Raw genomic sequence first — 21,859 nt, forward strand, 5'->3', positions numbered from 1 at the left:
GGAAATATGTATATTCAGGTGCAGAGAATATTTACAAAATGTTTTCCTCTTTTTTAAATTTTGTTTATTTATAATTTTTTTTTTAGTCAGCGTAACTTGGCTGAGATCACAGAGCTGATCCACACGGCATTCCTGGTGCATCGTGGTATTGTCAATCTGAAGGAGTGGACGAACTCTGATGGCCCCCTCAAAGACATGCAGTTCGGCAACAAGATGGCTGTCCTGAGTGGTGATTTCCTGCTGGCGAATGCCTGCACAGGATTGGCTCAGCTCAACAACACCAAGGTACTGCATGCTGCTGGATTTTTTCTTCATTACAGCGGAAACAACATTAAAATTAATTTTGGGGCATACAGATAAGTGTAAGACATCATTAGAGACTATAAAGGGTTTTACTGTATTTTGGCTCAAATGAATGCAGTCGTGGTGAACAGAAGAGACTTCTTTTAAATGGTAATGTAGGTCTAAAATTAAGCCTATGTATAGAAAATGTATAGTCAGATTACTATTACCTTGATTTTGATAATTAAGTCTCCTCACATTCATTCTCATTGTTTTTTCAAAAACCATGCATAAACATTATTTTCTCAAATACAAACATGTACACAAATGTTACTCGCATATTATTGTAGCCCAGTTTGTGCTGAATACAGTGTAATTAGACTTTAGCCATTAATATGTTTTTAAGCAACAACAAAAAAAAGCACACTTTTTTTTTTTTAAATGCAAATGTCAAGGCATGTCAACTTCTCCAGGGTCCAAAACACCCTCAGATCCCAGAGGGTTAAGAGTTCAAAGAGAAACTTATGCATTATTAGTTATATATCAATTAGGGTTTTTCCCTTTGAAATAAAGTTGATGTGTATAATAGTTTTTTGATGTTAAGGTACTTTCTCCTAAACATATACAGAGAAAACATAAGCTGATTTCCTAAAAGTATTAACTCTTGTGGCACTATCAAAACATTGCTGTGCTTGTTTCTGTTGTCCAACTAAGCAATATTGACTAAACCAATGATGTGATTTGGGGTGGGCTACCTATTTGTTGAGTAATGGTAGACACTAGACAGAGTGTTTAGGGAAACCTATACTGTATTTTCAGAACTTAAAACTGCACCTTGAAGAGTATTTGACATTTAAAGGAAAGTTCCTTGTTCAATGCAAATTAATCTGAATCTAGGGCTGCAACTAACAATTATTTTGATAATCGACTAATCTAACGATTATTAGAACAATTATTTGACTACTCAGGCGATTATTGCAAAGATTAATCACTAGCTCTTAACCGACTGTTCAGCTTGTGCCCCGAGAAAGAGGTTATATTAAAAGTGCTTGTAACAATAAAGAGGACAAAATCATATTTAAAAAATACCTCAATGATATTCACTGAATTAAAGGAATAAAAGTGTTCTGTCTTGTTTTCCATTTAAAATTATCTAAAAATCCTTAAAACAAGATTAATTTGCCTGAGAAGCAACATATCAGATATTAAGACTTGTTTTCAGAGAATGTATCCTTGAACAGGGACTAAAAACTAAATGTTTTTCATTTCGGTTTGTTCTGAGCAAAAACTGTATTTTTTTTTGTTGTTCTTGTTCAGAAGTTCCGCAGCCTCCTTTCCAAATGTTACCGGTTAGAACAAAATAAAAGAATGGTTAATTACTCTGTGGTAAAGGGTGAGTGAACTACCAATTGCTGTGTTGCCAGATCTCGCAACAGAAGCAAACAACCTGGTCTGGAAAAACAAGCCCAAAATAAGTGAAAATAAGCTCTGGAAAAATTGAAAATCACTTTGTTCTGGTTTTCACTTGCGTTCTGATAAAAATTCACTTCGTTTTCTTTTTCCATTTTCGTTCCTTGAACTGTTTTAGTCCCGGATCTTGAATATATTGTATTCCATTTATTTTAGTATTTTGTATATGTGTATTTTTTCACTTGTTTATACTTCTGGCAGTAATGTAAAGATAAAATACACTTATATTCAAGATATATTCTCTGAAAGCATGTCTAAATATCTTATAAGCTGCTTATCAGGTCAATGTTTTTTTTTTTTTTTTAAAGATATTTAGAATGATTATTATTGTTATATATTATTTAAAATTGTATTCAACATTCTCAGAAGAGCTCCTAAAGTAAATGTACGTTGTTTTAAGAGTTTTAGATATTTATACTGGAAAACGAGCCAAAACAAATCAAAACAGTGTTTTGGTGCAGTGTACAATAGGTGAAGACTAACAACCCTCGCTCACCTTTTTGTTCACTTTGAAACATTTTCTACTCACAAAACACAACATATATGCCTTATGATTCACTACGTTGCAAGCCATCCGGTTATAATCTAGCTGCAAGCACACCAAAGGGACGAGTGTCCATTCCCTAGAGTACGCATCAGCCTGGTGCAGTTTCAATCTCTTCCCCTTAGATCGGGTCACTTCATGCGACTCACAGAAGCACCACTGACCACACAGAGAAATGCCAGTTTCGGAGTTTGTATTTATTTAAATGACCTCCTTCCTTATTATTTTAACTTTAATAAATGACGCTTTAAAGATATAACGCCGGGGTGTTTCCCTTAAAGATGCTCGGAATGCAAGTTATGCTTAAGTGGAATGGCAGCTATGGCTTCACTTTATTTCACAAGGAGAGTGCTTCTGTATTTAATTATTTTTATAAGTTCCTTGTACTATGCAAACTAAATCACCTAAAGCTGTTTGGAAAGTTTTCTCAATCGGCACGAGCTGCAGTGTTCCTCTCACGGGCCATCATTATTTATATATATATATATATATATACATGCATGCATCCGTACTGTGTGTGTGTATCGTTATAGGCCGGCCATGCTCTCCTTCTCATCACATACCCCCAATGTCGATTCAGGCCAGCAAAACCTCCGGCCTCACATCTCCCCCTCCCTTTCCTGGAGGGGAGGTGTTGCCCTTTTGGCCTTCCTTGAGCCTTCTGGCCTCCTGGGAATCTGAGTAGAGAGAGGGAAAGAGCGAGGGAGAGAGAGAGCGAGAGAGGGACAGAAAAAAACTGGCTTGCCGGTCCCCGAACACACTGTCTCCGTATGTTGCTAGGCGATGGCACTGGACCTCGCTTCCTGGCGGCAGGCAGCGGCTCCTCCGTCTCCTGGCGGACGGAAGTGGGCTCCTTCACCTTCAAACCACTCCAGCACCATCGGACCGTAACTTCTCGGCGTCACAACCCTCCATCAGCAGTGAGGGCTCTCCAACAGCGCATCCCTCCTCCTTCCCAGGATCACCAATGTAATGGATAAACCTTTAATAAACAACTGAACAAAATGCAACAGAAACCGGCTTTCTATCATAACACTAAACACACACACACACACACACACACACACAAGACTGCAGCGTGTGTCTCTCTCTCTTGAACTGGCGTCCCCGGCTGCTCTTTTATCCCTCTCCCGGCTAATTCAGCACAGGGTGTCCCTCCTCCTCATCACATAAGATTTTTATTTTAAAGAAAATGAGGGAAGAGTCTTAATTAATTTTCGTGGTAATCAACATTGTCACAAATGCTGTTGATTTGAGCTTTGTTGTATTGGACAAGGAATATTTCTTTAAAGGGACAGTTTACACAAAATGAATAAATCTCTAATCACCCTCATGCCATTCCAGATAAGTGTGACTTTTTCTTCTGCAGAACACAAATGAAGATTTTTAGAAGAATGACTTAGCTCTGTAGATCCATACAATGGAAGTGAATGGTGGCCAGAAATTTTAATCTCCAAAAAACATAAAGCAGCATTAAATTAATCCATAAGATTTCAGTAGTTAAATCTATATCTTCTGAAGCGATACTCCTACTTCCGCATTTTTCTTATTTTGTTTTTGACAGTTCACATTTTTTGTGCATATCGCCACCTACTGGTTGGGGCTGGTCAAAGGTGGAGATTTATAGTCACAAAGAATTTAATATTGATCACTTTCTCACTCACATCCATCTTATCTCTTCTGAAGACATGGATTTAACCATTGAGTCTAATGGATTACTATTATGCTGGCTTTGTGATTTTTGGACATTCAAATTTCTGGTCACCATTCACATGCATTTAATGGACCTACACAGCTGAGATATTCTTTAAAAAAAGAATATTCTTACACATCTGGGATGGCATGAGGAAGAGTACATGATGAGGGAATTTTCATTTTTGGGTAACTATCCCAACATGGACTTGTATTGTTATTTAACAGCTATCTATAAATACTAATGACTGTCCCAAATCACAACTCTATCCCTAATAATATATTTATTATTTATTTTACTATATTTATTTAATTATATAAATGTTTCAATTGAAGACATCTATATATGTCCCATATGTAAAGGAGGTTTTGCTTACTTCTGGGAATACATTTGTACCTAAATTAAATCCAGGTAAACCCCCCCATTAAGCATATGAGAACATTGTCTCACCGGTTTCCAGCTTCCTGCTCAAAGACCTTGTTTGTGTGTGTGTGTGTCCTCTCCTGCTAATTTCCATACACTTGCATACTCCTCATTCTCTCTAGCTCTTTGTGCATGTATATGTGTGTGTGTGAGCATATGCCTCCTACACCCCTCATTAAGTGTCAGTGTTCTCCTCTAGCTCTAATTAGAGTCGCAGTCAAAGCACGTCTAACTGCATGTGGCCAGCAGCACGACTGCCTCTTTCTGGCGCAGCGTTGGAGCATGTTTCTGCATATCATATAGCTTTATGAATGGTCAATACAGAGTAAAGATGATGGTGGATTTCTGATTAAAAGATCAGGAAATTTTAGAGCAGTGGTGCTCGACTGGTGGGCCACAGGTCTGTTCTGAGAAGGTTGTGGACAGCAGGGAAAAAACAATGCTAAATGTAAATAATAAATTGCAACTAATCGTATAATTGTGCAGAGTTAGGATAACAAAATGCATGGCCTTAAAAGGGAGAAAAGACTTTCAATATCTTTTGACGTCAAAAGCTGGTATTTTGGCTCAAATTCATCTGTCACTTGGTAGAAGCAAGCCAAATTTGTAAGAACCAACAGAGACCGGTTGTGTGCCATACCCTCATTATTGAAAACCATGAACAAAACTACTGTATTTTATCCTGATATAATTTTATATAAATTATATTTTTTTATAATTTTTAGATTTTAATTATGAATTATATTTGGGTCACCACTTGATATCCATGCAAAGTAAAATCAATGCAATGTGTCCTGAAGCAAAACCAGTTGAAAACCACTGACTTAAAGGATATATTGCTTGTGATGTAATTAAAAAACTAAATAAAAAGGGTTAATTTGAACTTAGAAACTAACATTGAATTTCAAGTTCTCCTTTCTCTCTCTCTGTATCTCTGAAACACACACACACACACACACACACACACACACACACACACACACACACACACACACACTCCGATGCACTAAGAGGCTGTATGCTGACAGGATCTGTCACCAAGTGTAGCTCTAGAATGAAACTCTCACCATGGAGGAAAACAAACACTTTTCCTTCTGCGTACAGCCTCAGACATGCACACATACACATACAAAGCTCACTATAATGTGTATAAGCGGACATGGAAATGACTGCAGGGGATTGATTGATTGAGATGATCAGCAGATTGTCAAGACTTTTTTTTTTTTCCTTCTCTCTCAAGAAAAGCTCAGCGTTCAGACATCAAGACCTCTCTACAGTCAAAACTGCACACCTGATTAGATCATATCCCTGATGGGGTGTGTGTGTGTGTGTGTGTGTGTGTGTGTGTGTGTGTGTGTGTCTGTTAATACACGCCATCTGTAGGGAGATGATAGAGTGGGCAACTCCTAGTGGCAGAAAGGTTAAATTCACCTGTTTTGAGGTCAAGTAAGTTTTGATGACTTGTTGACAGTAAAGTTAAAGATTTAAGTAAAATTGTAGAATTAGGCCTATAAAAAGAAAAGTGGATGAGCCGTGTTTGAATCCTTTGTTAAATGCACAAATGTGACCTCACATTCTATATTTATCCACCAAGTTTCTACGTTGATTGGCAACCATAAACAGCCCACATTTAGTGGACTATATTAGTTGCCAGAAGAATTGTTCATTCTGATTGTTATGATTATTAATTGTAACTGAAAATCTCGTTGTTTCCAACGTTTATAAAAGCAATAATTCACTCAAAGCTCTGTGTTGCAGTGATTTTTACCAGTCACTTGAATGAAAAACATCACTGTACAACCTTATTCATGCTAGCGCCATCTTTTGATTTTTAATGGGAATGACAAGGAGGCTGTGTGGAATAGACCTACAGTCTCTTCAATGGGCTGTACTTCAGTTTAAAGTGTTTTTGGATCTTTCAGCGGACAAAACATTGAGAAAATATCTGTCCAAGAACATTCAGTATACAAAACGCCAGATGACATGAGTTGTGGAAAATCTGATCTAGGAGCTTTATACCATTTGCACATTTGAAGAGATGGTAAGTCTATCCCTCACAGCCTCTTTGTCATTCCTATTAATGATCAAATATAGCGCTAGCGTGAATCATGTCTCAACATGTCTCACAACACAGAATAAACCCATTTAGGATATTTTATATCATGTTGTTCCAAACCCATATGACTTTCTTGTATCCCGTGGAATACAAAAGATGTATGGCGGAATGACGTGTTTCAGTCACCATTCTCTTTCATTGCAACTTTTTTCCATACTATGAAAGTGAATGGTGACTGAAGATAACATTCCGTCTAACATCTTTTGTTTTCCACAGAAGAAAGTCATGCTGTTTGTAAACAACTATCCCTTTAATGTCAAACTTAAGTATTTTCTTCACAAATAGATATATTATATATAATTGAAATAAAAAAGTGATGTATATGATGTTTTCTGTAGAGCATTTTACCTCATTGCTCACTTTGAATCTGCATAATTTTCTGAAAAATGTGATTTAAATATCTTAAAAATCACTCAATAGAATAATTGAGCTTTAACGTCTTGCACACACACACACACACACACACACACACACACACACACAGAGAGACACACACACACACTGAAGAGAGTAAGAGTAAAGTCCTTTTTCCTGTGAAACTGAACCTGGTTTGCAGTGAAGCCTGATCAAAGACACACGCTCTGTTCTGAACCACTGAACTAGTGATTGACTGGTGGTCCAGCCAATCAGATTTTAGACCCTTTTTAAGTGAGGCTTTAAAACTTTCAGATGTGTAGTAGAAAATTAATTCTGATATTTTGTATTTACACTTTTTGAAAGTTATTTAAATGTCTTAAAATACTTTTTAAAAAGTTTTACATAGTGGTGCACTGATCAGGAAATTTGAGGCAGATACCGATCACTGATTTAAAAAAAAAAAAGTGCCCTTAGCCACACTTTTTCAAGTTATATTCTGCAGTTATGTTTATGCCCCTCACAATAAACTACATTAATTGTGAATTGTTCACATATATTTGTATTGAAAACAGTTATGAATAATTCTGTTGTCAATATCAAAGTTCATTGTGATAATGGCAAGCAGTAAAATGAGGGCATCACACACAGCAGAGATACGTTGAAAAAAAAGTTGTCTATTACTAGCTCCTATACTGCTCCTGTGAGGAATCATTAGTATTTATGATTTGTTTACCTCCTTTGGCATTTTGTTTCAATACAAGTTATAAACCCACATTTTTAAGGAAATGCATGAAGATGCGGTGCCGTTATTTAAGGATAAACATTGGGCATTGCGACAAACATTCATTTAAGTTAAATTGGGATACTTCGAATAGCGCTGAGATGAGTGACATGATATATTGAGAGCACCCGGAGAGCGCGCTTGTTTGTTTGACACTGCGCTCGTGTTGAAGGGGAGAAGCTAATCGCGCACATGATTGCTCAAACAGTCTCTATCACTCCACACAACGTTTGATTGTCACAACTCAAGTTACATCAAATATACTCCGATTTGTATTCAAGTTTATTTGTTAATTCGCTTTTATGCCTGTTGGCAGTCTCTTTATCATCTCTGTGCTCACAGGGCAGCGAGTCAGAATTACTACCATATTGACTCTAGAAAATGGGCAGAATAATATTTATTCACTTGTTATTCTTACACATGTTTTAAAACAAACTGGCATATTCATCTAAATTACAACATGTCTTAAATTCGTGAATGCTTAGAATTGCCATCAAATCACCGTCCAGCGGCCACACTGTATGCTTCAAGGGCTGAGCAAGCGCTCATTCATTAGAGTAGCAGTGTATGCTTGCTGCAAAAAAAGATCGGCCCTGGATCTAGGCATGATAGTCCGATCACCGATCATGTATTTAAGATGAAAATTGGCCGATTTTAGATCGGTGGCCGATCGATCGGTGCACCCCTAGTTTTACAATGTTTCTTGATGGTACTGGCATTTACATAGCCAGAACCAAGTGAGTGCACCTTTGTCATAAAGCTACCATATATGTAAATTAAGGCAAAGCCTTGTTGCATTAGTGCAGCCAGCAGTGCAGTTTGCTTGAGAGCATTAGTGGTGGAAATCAGACGTGCTCTCTCCGTGGCACAGTGCTTTTCCCCCTGATTGATCTGTATTATGTGTCGTGGCCTTGAGTGGGACCCTGACTTAGTAGACTGTGTGTGTGTTTTTGTGAGTGAGAGAGAGAGTGGGATTCTGGCTCGCCACTAGTGTAAATGGTAAAGGGATCCGCGAGCGGCTGTCTCCTCTTTCTTCTCCTCACAGACCTGTCGGCGAAACACGACTCCTGCTGGATTTGGGAATGAGACGAGATGAAGGGAGGGCAGTTTATCTGATACTTTCCAAAAAAAGCCCCCCCAGCTCAAATACACACAGACACACACTCACACATAAGCTCATGCTAAAGACACAGACATACACAAACACACAGATTAAATACACATGCACTCACACACACACACACACACACACACACACACACACACAGTTTAATGTCTCCCAGTGTGGAGTGTGTGAAGCCGCACATCTGGCTGCGCAATAGGGGCTCTCTGTCCTCTCTGGGTAGAGGAGTCAAGTTCCCGCACTATTTCCTCAAAGATCTAGTTACTCAGAAGGTAGAAAGAAAGAGAGAGGGAAGAGTGGGAAAAACAAAGTTTAAAAGAGAAACTTTGGGGGAATGGAGAAGTGTAACATAATATAAATATGAGGAAAAGTTGAGTGTTTAGACCGTAAGGCCTCTGCTATTTTAGGTCCCCGGAGATTCCGCCAGTGGGCTTGTGATTCAACTGGCAGGTCTTTTGGGAAAAGAGAATAAGAACAACAGAGGGTGAAAAAGAGGTGGAGAATGCAGCCTTGGTTGACGGATGGAAGGGATGGGGAAGTGTGTGATTAGATGAAAGAGGAAGGTGTCATGATTTACCCCAACGAAGTGCTGTGGAGTAGCTGTAACAGAGTGGCACCCCCTTCAGGGGCACTATGGTTACCGCATGATCCAGATTGGGCACTGGGCTTCCTGATGAACAAAGTAAACTCTTCATAGCCAGGAACCAAAATCAACACTCGTCAAGTGCCAAATTAGAGTTAAAAACTTGCTTTGGCATGTAAATAAATTGTAGTTGTTTGCTAGTTGGGTGGTACATTCCTTATGATCTGCAACGTTAAATGGTTTAAATTGTAAGGGGCTGTTTGTGGGGATGAAACACCCAGTTTCCTACAGATTATTTGAGATTTGGACATGGCAGCATGTTCATTCAGTAACTTATTACTTGTCCATCATAATCACTCTTGGCCCGTTGAACAAAATAAAAATTAATTTTGTCACTTGTTCAGAAAGAACCTACATGCGTATATTTCTTCACGATAAACCATTGAAATCCCTTTTTATTAACTTATAACAAACATTATTAGATTATTTAATGCTTAAAAGATTATTAAAACTGTAGTGCTCACAGAAGCACAGTTGCCCGCTGTGTGACGTTGCAATCTTTTGCGCACTCACGTTTTTCTGCTCTCTTTGTTCCGGAAGTGTATTTCCCATTCACTTTTTCAATTGGGATTTCATAAAGAACTTTAGAAAAGTGTTCTAAGCCTTGAACCAATCCAACTTGGCTCTGAATCACAACATTACAAACTTTGATTTGAAGAAAAAACTGATTTGAAAAATCATACAGAAAGACAGAGGTACAACAAGATTACGTACCTAACGTCTTTAATGAGGGAACAAACTACAATCCCATGAAAGATCGTGAATTATATAATCAAAGTAAAAATGATGGAAAAATATAAAACCTTTGATTTTAGGTTGTTTATTTAAAAGAATAGAATCAATATATTTTAAGTATATTGCAAGATATTCTGATATATACAAATATGTAAGTTGTTTGACAGTATATGGAGACAGACTCGATGGGCAATTTTGTTTCTGTTTGTTTGCCACGATTCTCTGATTGGTGGTTCTTTCTCTTCAGGATCATGGGTAGTGTAGTTCTTTACAAGTTATGTTGCTATTAAACACAGTTTTTTAAAATGTATTAGTTGTAAAAGATCAGAATACTTTTAGGATTGGTTCAAAATATGATTCTTTAATTCACAAAGCAGATCTGTATAAATTTCATGACTAAGGTTGTAAACTGCTGTGTACATTTTTGCTTGTGTGCATGCTTGCTTTGCATGTCACATACATGTCATGTCCCTCTGATGCTTTTTAGACCACTACAGTCTTCTGGAGAAATTCTTCCCATTTTCCCAAACAGCTCATGTCCTTATAAATACTAATTTCAGAACAGAAAGAGGTGATCCTGTATCAACACTCTTATTATTATATAATGAGAGACATTTATGTGGTACAAATGTTATCAACATTTGTCATTATCAAAGTTTTCTGTAAATGTTGTTGTAGGTGGTGGAGCTGATCTCCAGTGCTATCGGAGATGTGGTTCAGGGAATCTATCATGAGAACTCCAGTTCTGCAGAGGTACAACTATCAGCTCATTGCACTTACCATAGATAGCAATTTGGGGTGCCCTGTAGTGCACAAAGTAATTCAAATTCTATATTAATGTACCAAGTTGATATGTTTCTTTCATGTTTTTTCTGGTAATAAGTAATTTAACAATTTATTAAACAGTTCTGTCTTTTATCATATTACATTTGATGCTGTTTTTTAATGAGCAATAAGACTCAAGGTTATGAATTACACAGCTAAATTTATCACAGCTAATGCCTCCCACATACTACATGATTTTCAAAGATGTCGGATTGCGGTACCGTTCATATTTCACGTCTGCCTGTCTTGTCATGGAAGTCGAAGCATTTTCAAATTACACAACGAATCGGCGGGGTGAACACATTACAAAACATTTAATTGACGATTAAAACATCCCAGACAACTCTGCCTGGACTCTAAATTACATTTCACAACAGAATACATGCAAGAACTGATTCAAGATATGAAAACAAATGCATGATCATATGTTATGCATTTTACAGTATGATGTGTATGTTTTTAATCGCCTCAAGGCATCATATATTTTATGGGCTACAATATGAAAAAGTACCTCCTACTGAAAAATCTACCTATTTGCTTATCTGACTGTCCAAGAGAATTTGCAATTTTTCTCCATCTCTTCACTTTCTCCACCCGGTTGTGGTACAGTTCAGAGGAAACATCAAATGCACTGGTGCTCCTGCCAATGTTCCGCAAATATTTCCTCAATTTCTTTGGTCCAATGAGACTTTCTTGATACCGCAGCCATGCTAGTTGATGTTCTGTTGCAGGTACATCAGGACTCCTCCCACTGAAACTTCCTGTGCCCGTTTCTTGCTCTCTCATTGGCTGTAGGTCAACGCTGCGGTTGTAATTGGTCAAAACATATTTCACATTGCACGATTTGGAGTCACAGACAGGTCCAGATATTTAACATTCTAGATATCTTGCTGACATCGGCGACTCGTCAGCGCTTCTCTCAAATCGCGTCTTTGATAGTTCATACATTGGGAACGGCGTTCACGTGAGCGAGCTCTGATTTGCCTATGATTTCGGGCATTTATCGCGATCTCCACAAAACTGTCGGTGAGCGAAAATCGGGCTTAAAATAGTGTAGTGTAAACTCACAGGGAGAACGCTTGTCTTATCATTTTATAAACATAAGTATATATCTGTGGGATTTATGGAATGTAATATCTATCATTGATATAGTTTTATTTTCCTCAGTCATAAATTCAATTGAGAGGAGCACAATAGTGACGAGTACCTTAGCATTCAGTGTTTAATATTCCGATTTTCCAAAACTGAACTAACGACTGAACAAGCCAAAACATCTCCAAACAGACTGACTTGAAACATCTGCAAACTGCTCATGTTGAATAATAAATGTCAAAGTTTTGTGTGAGGTAAGGAGAGAAAGTGATGGAGAGAGAGAGAAGAGCTCCATGTGTATGTGAGAGAAACATAAGGAAGGAGAATGAGAGATTCTTTTTACCCCTTTTAGAGGAGAGATTTCCAAGCAGACATTTGCATCATCTTCCCTGCTCCAGTTACACGACCCCACCTCCCCTTCTACCCCCATTCTGCCATTTTTTGTTTACTCTCTCATTCTTCTAGTTAAAGTTTTTATTCTTAAAGTTTCATTCACGTTCAGAGGTTTTCTGATATTCTTTTGTTTTTTGTATGTGTTGTTTGATATTTTCTTGTCCCTGCTAGGCCTACAATTAATGGCTATTTTGATAAGCGATCAATCTGTTGAATATTACTTGAATTAAATAAAAATGCCAAATTTTATTTTCTGTATTTTATTGCTAACATGTTATTTCACATATTGTCCTATGTTGTCCACTTAACAATGTGCAAATTGAAGGCCGATAAAAACAAATATATGTTTTGGATGAATTAAGGTATGCTGGATAATATGTGGGGAAAAAAGGTTTAAAATAAGAACATTACAATATAAATTGCATGTAGCTTATCACATTATCAAAGCGAAAGAAAAAGACAACAGTTTGAAATCAGGACAGATTATGAATTAACTAAGTTAGAAATCATATTAACGAAAAACATGTAACACTTTACTATCCAATTGTAATCTTTGACATTAGTTAACTACATTAGTTTACACAAAATAACAATGAAGAATACTTTTTCAGCACTTACTAATTTTAGTTTGTTAACTTCAATACAACAAATAGTAGAAACTTATTGTAAAGTGTTACTGAATAACAAAGGTCCTGGTCAATAATACGTTTTTTGTTCTTTATTTTGTAGATGAGCATTTGGTTTATACACTTCTCAAGATCAGGTCTCTGAATCAAGTAACCAGAGGTGCAAACATTCAAAGTGCCATTTACAACAACACGTACCATTTACGCATCTCATTAGATTAGAACTTGAGTGTAACGTGAATTATTTTTTGTACTTTTACAGTTATCTGTTTCTGTGATTTTCTTTGACACACATCACAGTATCTGTAAAACATTGATGCTTGTTTTAATGACGTTTTTATCTTTCTTTCTGTATTCTGAAGGAGGGGAGTCTAACAGTGGTATCCTGGGAAGACCAGACATTCCTGTCCCATGGTGCTTTGCTTGCCAAGAGTTGTAAGGCAGCAATGGAGCTGGCCAAACACAGTCCTGAAGCTCAGAATTTGGCTTTTCAGTATGGAAAACATCTCGCTCTGGGACACAAGGTATGTACACGCCTGATTTGTGGGCTGAAGCTGTCTACCTATAGTCTACCTATGCCTGCTGTCTCCGTCTTGGCTTGTATCTCCTGGTGTTGATTTATTCTCTCGTGTGTGTGTTTTGTAGTTAAACTCTGATCTGCAGCCATTTATGAACAGTGGGTCAGAACCAGCTGTGTTTAGTTTGGACTCCGCACCTGTAGTATTCCACAGACAGATCATAGGACCTGAAAGATGGCGGCACCAGCTACAACAGGTACCACACACAGAGATAATTTAATACACCTACACACATACATGAAAAAATACTGAAATTAGATTCGTATTTGTACAGAGATGTCAAGGCTGTTAAAGCAGGTGTGATACTTCATAGTCTCTCTTTAAATTAAACTGCTGAATCTTACAAAAGCATGCGCTGGTCAAATTTAGAATCTATGAAAAATATCTTATTTTTCTTTAATGACAATAAAGCCCTTATAGAACTTTTAAAGGAATATAACCGGTTCAATACAAGTTAAGTTCAAATTACAGAATTTTTGGCATAATGGTGACTACCACAAAAAAAAAAATATTTTTTATTTTATTTTTTATCTGGGTTACAGGGAGGCACTTATAATGGAAGTAAATGGGGACAACAATATTCGTGCAAACATAATTTTAGTGTGATAATTTAATAACCTTTTCTGTGTAGTTAGTACATTTTACAACTTCATTGTCATGGCGACATGAAGCCACAAACCTTAAATGACCGTAAAAACAATGATTTTAACAACTTCACAGCTCAAATAATACACAAGTTTTAGCAGAAGTGCTTTTTTTCATTGTGACATTTTCCTGACAATCAATTACATTTCAAATAATGTATACAATATGGATATGTTACTTAAGTGGGTTTTTTGTGTAATTCTCATTATAACTCGCATGCTCAACAGCTAATTGCTGTATTACTGAATTGTAGTACAAAACATATGTTATAGATTGGTTTTTCATTTAACATAAATGGACATAAAATATTACCAGTATATAGAAATTATTCAATTTGAATAATATTGCATTGTTTATTCGCATTATATTAATGAAAATGTGATCTCATTTATGTGACCTGCAGTACAGTTCATTCCGACTCAGTGCAGTGAGAAGTCTGCACATTTCGGCCTGCTTTACTGGAGTATAGTTGATATTCTTACTGAGTTGACAGGATTTATCATTAATTGGTGTGATTCAATAAGATTATAGCCTCTAAATTGATGGAAAAACACTGTTACGGTTCAGATTTCTTTGTGTCAGCATGGTGTGCTCTAGATTCACATTTTTCTTCCTCTTTTTTTTAGGCCCAGAATATGGCTAGACAGATTGATTACACAGAGGTGAGCAACTGATATTTTTTGATAAAGGAATGGGGGAAACATAGTAAAGAATGACAGACTCATTTTAGTTTGTTCAGAATTGTATTTCTTTTTACAGTGCATTCAGAAAGTATTCAGACCTCTTCATTTTTTCACATTTTGTTAAGATGTAGCCTTATGCTAAAACACTTTAAATAATTTTTTCCCCACATCAATCTACACTCCATACCCCATAATGACAAAGCACAAACCAGATTTTTGATAACTTTGCATATTTATTACATAGAATTTTTTTTAAATGTTACATTAAAGTGTCATATAATCATATAAGAATCATAGAAGTATTCAGACCCTTAACTCAGTACTTAGTTGAAGCACCTTTGGCAGCAAATCTTTTGGAGTATGATGCGACAAGCTTTGCATACCAGGATTTGGGAATTTTCTGCCATTCTTTTCTGCAGATCTTCTCAAGCTCTGTCAGGTTGGATGGTGACCGTCAGTGGACAGCCCTTTTCAGGTCTCCAGAGATGCTTGATTGTGTTCAAGTCCGGGCTCTGGATGGGCCACTCAAGGACATTCACAGAGTTATCCCTAAGCCACTCTTGCGTTGTCTTGGCTGTGAGCTTAGGGTCATTATCCTTTTGGAAGGTGAACACACTGGACCAGGTTTTCATTAAGGATATCTCTGTATTTTGCGGCATTCAGCTTTCCTTCAACTCTTACCATTCCCTGCCCCTAAAAAAAACCCACACCATGATGTGCAGGTAATGAGTGGTTTCTGGTTTCTTCCAGACATGACGCTTGGAATTGAGGCCAAACAGTTTAATATTCGTTTAATCAGACGAGAGAATCTCGTTTCTCAGTCTGAGAGTCCTTTAGGTGCTTTTTTGCTAATTCCAAGCAGGCACTGAGAAGAGGCTTCCATCTGGCCACTCTGCCATAAAGCCCAGATCGGTGGAGTGTTGCAGTGAAGTTTCTCCCATCTCCAAACATTATCTCTGGATCTCAACCAGGGTGACCATCGTGTTCTTGGTCTCCTCTCTTACCAAGGCCTTTCTCCCCCGATTGCTCAGTTTGGACGGGCGGTCAGCTCTAGGAAGAGTCCTGGTTCTTCCAAACTTTTTCCATTTAAGAATTATGGAGGCCAGTGTGCTCTTGGTAACCTTCAATGCAGCCAAATATTTTTTGTAGCCTTCCCCAGATCTGTGCCTCAACACAATCCTGTCTCTGAGCTCTGCAGGCAGTTCATTTGACCTCATGTCTTGGTTTTTGCTCTGATATGCATTTTCATCTGTGAGAACTAGTATAGACAGGTGTGTGCCTTTCCAAATCATGTCCAATCAATTGAATGTGCCACAGGACGACTAAGCTAAATTTAAAGTGTCATAACAAAGGGTCTGAATACTTATGTCAATGTGTTTGTTTATTTATTTATTTATTTTTTTATAAATTTGCAAAGTTATCAAAAATCAGTTTTTTGCTTTGTCATTATGGGGTATCGAGCATAGATTGATATGAAAGAAATAAAATAATTTAATGCATTTTAGCTTAAGGCTGCAATAACAAAATTTTAACAAATAATTTTTGAATGCACTGTACATGTTGTCAATGGAATAAGGTGTTTATCCACTGTAAAAACCAATAAATCAATTGATTATTTTCTCAAAGAATAAATTAGATTGTCTATCGAATTCAAGAGAAATCAATCCTCCGGTTCAAATCACTAATCAATGAATCCAGCCACAATCCTTTTGATTAAACATTCATACAGTTATGAGACAGATCAGTGGTCCAAGAGTCAGTCATGAAATTATTCCAAGGCTCCCAGCATGTGTTAATGTTTGCAAAAAAAACATTGAGAGCAGTTAATTCATATTTAGGAAATAAGTGACTAAGTTGAATCATGTTAGATCATGCTTATTAAAATGTTTTAAATAGAGTTGTCAATTACAAATTTTAACTAAATAAATGACATATGACAATTATGTCATTGAATTAATTGCGTATTTCATTATTTGCTGAGAATAGCCCCATGTGAAGATAATTCAAAGACATTATGTTATTGTGACTGACGAAAGCTTTGAATAGACATTACAAAAAGTGACTTTAGAAATCAGTATATTGTTGTTTTATTTCCATCTCATTAAACACAAGTCTGTCAGTGACCTACAGTCAAGAGTTTGTCAATCTGTTTGTGTATGCAAGGCAAGTTTGTTTTATACACATTTTAAACTTAATAGTAAGTTAAAAAGCTTTACATATAAAAAATATATATATTATAAGGAATATAAAAAGCAGTATATAAGGAATTTATTACAATGAATAAAAGGAAACAGTCTGTAACTGTAAATTCAGAAATTTGGTTTTCAAAGTCAGAAGGAGAAGAAAGTGAACGAGAAAGAAGGGGAGACAGATGGAGGCAGTGACTGGGGTGGGGAGGCAGGAAGAGGAGGCGGACACAAGAAGCTCGGGTCGCCGTGGAAACTGGATATTAGGGGATAGTGTGGCAAGTTTATTTGTAGAGGAGACAGAGAGACGGTTTGACAGCAACAGGGCACAGACAGACATATCACACCCACACACACATCACATGTCTCTTATCAGCACATAAATGTGAGACATATATTATCTAGTATACACTTGCTGGTTTGTTCTTCAGTGTAAAAGTGTGAAACACAAATTGGTGTAGGCCACGAGGTCACATTGCTTTCTGGCATACTCACAATATTCAGTAAAGCTTTTTAGTACAACAAAGACAATGAAACTCTGGCCATACATAGATATGGACATACACAGAAACAGCATAAATACATCATGGCTTCCAGACATCAGGGACACAGCCAGTTGATGCCATCTTATACCTATCCACAGCCATGTCTCCTCCTCATTCGGTTTCTCTGTCTCGCTAAACCTTGTGTTTAATTTTGCCTTCGCTTGCAGCCCTCGATGGGCCGATGCATTTGCACTCACTGACCACTTTATAAGGTGCACCTATACACCTACATATTCATGCAATTATCTAATCAGCCAATCGAGTGGCAACAGGCAATGCATAAAAATCATGCAGATATGGGTCAGGACCTTCAGTTAATGCTCACATCAACCATCAGAATGGTGAAAATATGTGATTGAGTGATTTCAACCCTGGCATGATTTTTGGTGCCAGACCTTATTTATTAAGTGTACAAATGGTAGTAAATACATAAATAGGCTTACTTGTCTTTCTAAATAATAACAACCAAGGAGCTGCAACAGGTGATTTCACCGTTATAAAACATTTTACATTATTAGCAGTAGATTTAAGCTGGCTCAAGAGGGCAGGCACATCTGCCCTGCCCCTTTATTTGAATTCATCCAATGAGATTGAAGCACTGCGTGCGCACTGTGTGGAAGGTTACAAAAATTGGCATGTGCGCAACTGTGCAAAATGGATGCGACAGCCATGATGATGTCACTTTCTGCGTGCAAGCAAGTGGATGGATAAAGTCTAAACCAGGCTTTTGTGAAAGCAGGTCTCTTCTGCTGTTTTTAACTCTAGGGCCCCCAAAGGCTTTTTTAGCATAACACATCTGTGAATTCATTTGGTAAAAAGGCCTGCAGCAAAACATGTTTGTACAGAACAGTGGAGGACTAATTTTGTGGGGGGTGGGGGTTTGGCTAATCATTGTATACAGTGTTAAGTACATTTATATATTGAATATAAACACATATGAGCATACTGTATATATTAGGATTGTTCACCCAAAAATTAAAATTCTGTCATCATTTACACACATTAATTTTGTTCCCAGCCAATATACATTTTTCTTTTATTAAAAAAAAGAGATGTTGGGGACTTACAGTCTCAGTCACCATTTACTTTCATTTGATAGAATACAATGAAGTGAATGGTCAATGAAGTGAATGGTCTCTTGAAACTGCCAGTTTTTAAAATTCTTCCAAACATCTGCTTTTGCATTCCATGGAAAAAAAAGTACATCATATGGGTTTGGAACACGAGGGTGAGTAAATGATGACAAAAACATTTTTTTCAGGTGAACGATCTCTTTAATCTGTAAAGATGGCTGTTTCTGTTTGATCAATTTGGAGTGATATTAACATTTCTCTGCCTGCCTTTCTTGCATCTTCTGCAGCTCTGGGGCCTTATAAAGATGGAAAGAGGCATTAGCCAGGCACTAGACCTGTGCAGTTACCACGGCAACAAAGCCTTAGAGGCCATGAAGTGTTTCCCGCTCTCAGAGGCTCGGTCAGCGCTGGAAAACATGGCCTGTGCCATCACCAAGTTCTGAAGATGATTAAGCTGGACCTAAATGTAAATCCAATTCTATTTGATCAAGAAGCAGCAAGCTGAGCCTGAGTCTGATTTGTCACTGTTTTAAGTGGACTTGGCTTGAAGCTTTGAGGTTGTGACCTGCTCTCTTTGAAGGGCAGAGATACAGCTCTTTAGATGTCAACGCTGATGCTTATGTAGAACTAATGCATGTCTTCAGCTTTGAAGGGGTAGTTTACCCAAAATCTATAATTCTGTTGTTATTTACTCACCATCGTGTTCTAAACACATTTGATTTTCTTTATTCCATGGAACACAATGAAGATGTCTGGCAAAATATTAGGGACATCCTCAGTCAATATAGTAAAAAAAAAGAAAAAGCAGTGTCAACATTTTTCAAAACCTCTCTTGTGTGCCATGGAAAAAAAGATGACATACAAGTTTGTAACAACATGAGGGTGAGTAAAGGGAGACAGATTATATATTTTTGGGTGAACTATCCCTTTAAGTGTGCAAGTGGAAGCAGACATCAGTCATCACACATGACCGCACAATCCAGTTTGCACTCTATGTAAACTATCCACATACACGCTATGAATTTGGTCACCAAAAACATGCTATCTATTTGGAAAACTCTTGATATCATTTTTTTTTTCCAGTGCTTTCTCCCTCTATATTTATTCTGAAACTTTCAGACTAGCTGCCAGACAATTCCCTTTGGTACTTGGCAGAGGTCAATATTTCTATATAGCAGTTGAAAAAGACAAACAAACATTATTGATATGACTGTAAGTTGATTCATGACAAGAGAAAAATCATATTGGTATTATAGGGGGCGGCATTGACCAAAATGTTTGTAGGAAAACTATTGACAATATGTGAGTGTGTGCATGTGTATGTGTTGTGGGTGCCCGGGGTGCTCCAGCGGCTGTGTTGGCACTAATAATTAATGAGGTGAGTGTGTGACCTGAGTGAATGGGCAGGAAATGCTGCAGTATTGATCAGCTTGGCGAGATAGCTGGCGCCAGCTTGGGCAGCCTGCGGTTTCCCGGGTGATCACGGGGAGGACAACTAGGGTGTGAAGCAGGGCGTAGGGGAGTGACTGTCACCACCAGCAGCCACTGGGCCACACGCACACACTTAAATTGCTTGAAGGACAGAGAGGAAAGAGACAGTAAAGGAATAATAGGCAGAAACAAGACTGGAGGGACTGCAGGAACGTCAGTAGTTCTTAGCTACAGACTGGCTTAAAGACCCCATGAAATGGCTTGGCGAGTGCAGTTTTCATATATTGAAAACAATATATATTCATATATTGGCTTGTCCTTTTTTAACAATATCCAATAGCCTTTAGTTTACGTCACAGCTGTGGACCATTTACAGCTTGCTATTTTAAGACAGAAGTAGGTGGAATTAGGGGTAGGGGAAATTCTAATTTTAAGCATGTTGTTGGAAAAGTTTGGTTACGCACCTGGTTGCAAGATGATGTTGTTAATATTTTTATCGATAGTGTCAGAAAAGCAAATGTGAGATGAAAAATGCAACTGCTGAAGCAACCGTCTCATTTAGTCGAGCTTCTATGACACTTTCGGCTCAAGTGTCGACTCGCATGAGCTTCAGGACTCATCCCTCAGTCCTTTACATCGCAAGTGCAACATTCTATCTATAGCATATTTGGTTATGTAATGCAAATGTTAAAATTAGGGCTGTAAATCGATTACAATTTTTAATCAAATTAATTACATATTGTCCCGATTAATTAATCACAATTAATCGCATATACAAATATTTGCTGAGAAAGCCCCTCATATAACAATAATTCAATATATAACGATGAAATAATTATACATAGTTATCTTTAAATATTACAAAATTATATATATATATATATATATATATATATATATATATATATATATATATATATATATATATATATATATAAAATAAACAAATAATCAGATAATTAAAATGCATTACATTCTTGTATCAAAAGTGCTGATCATTGATAAGACAATATAAAAGTGGCTTTAGAATATAATGTATTGTTTACTACCATATTATTGATCATAAGTCAATCATTGGCATACAGTTCACAGCAATCCATTTCACAAGTCAATTTGTCAATCAGTTCGAGATTTATTATGAAGGCTTGTTTAAGGACCCGTCAATTTACACCTGCATATGAACATTTATTTTGGGCCAGGGGTATACATAGACCACAATACTACAGATATAAGACATTATATTAATTACATAGTGCAATGGTTTTCAATGCTTTGGAGTTGTTGGAGGTACAAGTTGTTGGAGTATTTAAATAATATTTCAAGTCTTTACAAAAAAGTGCATATAGGGGCTTTATAGACATACATTTACACTTATGTATAAAAAAAACTTGGCAAGAAAAATAAACAGATTAATCCGAAAATATTAACTTTAATATTAAAGTTATCAAAACTGTGAAAACCAAATAAAACATCTTTATAAAGCAAAGAAAATCTAGTTAAAACAGAGGTGCGTTCAAACAAACAAAACTTTCTCCAAAATATTACAGCGTGGACACATTCCCAAAAAAGGTGAGAGGCAGATTTCATCTACAGCATTACTGAAGGAGCAAAGGGG

General features: G+C 37.1%; 1 protein-coding gene across 1 annotated transcript in view; it reads left to right on the forward strand.

Annotated features, from left to right (window-relative positions):
* LOC127618140 (all trans-polyprenyl-diphosphate synthase PDSS2-like) overlaps positions 1-21,051 on the forward strand; it is a 37,806-nt gene extending 16,755 nt beyond the window's left edge. Inside the window, exons 3-8 of the mRNA XM_052090425.1 lie at positions 87-285; positions 10,846-10,920; positions 13,466-13,627; positions 13,749-13,877; positions 14,953-14,988; positions 19,101-21,051. Coding sequence (XP_051946385.1) covers positions 87-285; positions 10,846-10,920; positions 13,466-13,627; positions 13,749-13,877; positions 14,953-14,988; positions 19,101-19,256 — 757 coding nt within the window. The 3' untranslated portion in view covers positions 19,257-21,051. The remainder of the gene's footprint in view (positions 1-86; positions 286-10,845; positions 10,921-13,465; positions 13,628-13,748; positions 13,878-14,952; positions 14,989-19,100) is intronic.
* Positions 21,052-21,859: the final 808 nt, after the last annotated feature.

Source organism: Xyrauchen texanus, chromosome 24 (genome assembly GCF_025860055.1).
Source record: "Xyrauchen texanus isolate HMW12.3.18 chromosome 24, RBS_HiC_50CHRs, whole genome shotgun sequence".
NCBI classification, from domain to species: Eukaryota; Metazoa; Chordata; class Actinopteri; order Cypriniformes; family Catostomidae; genus Xyrauchen; species Xyrauchen texanus.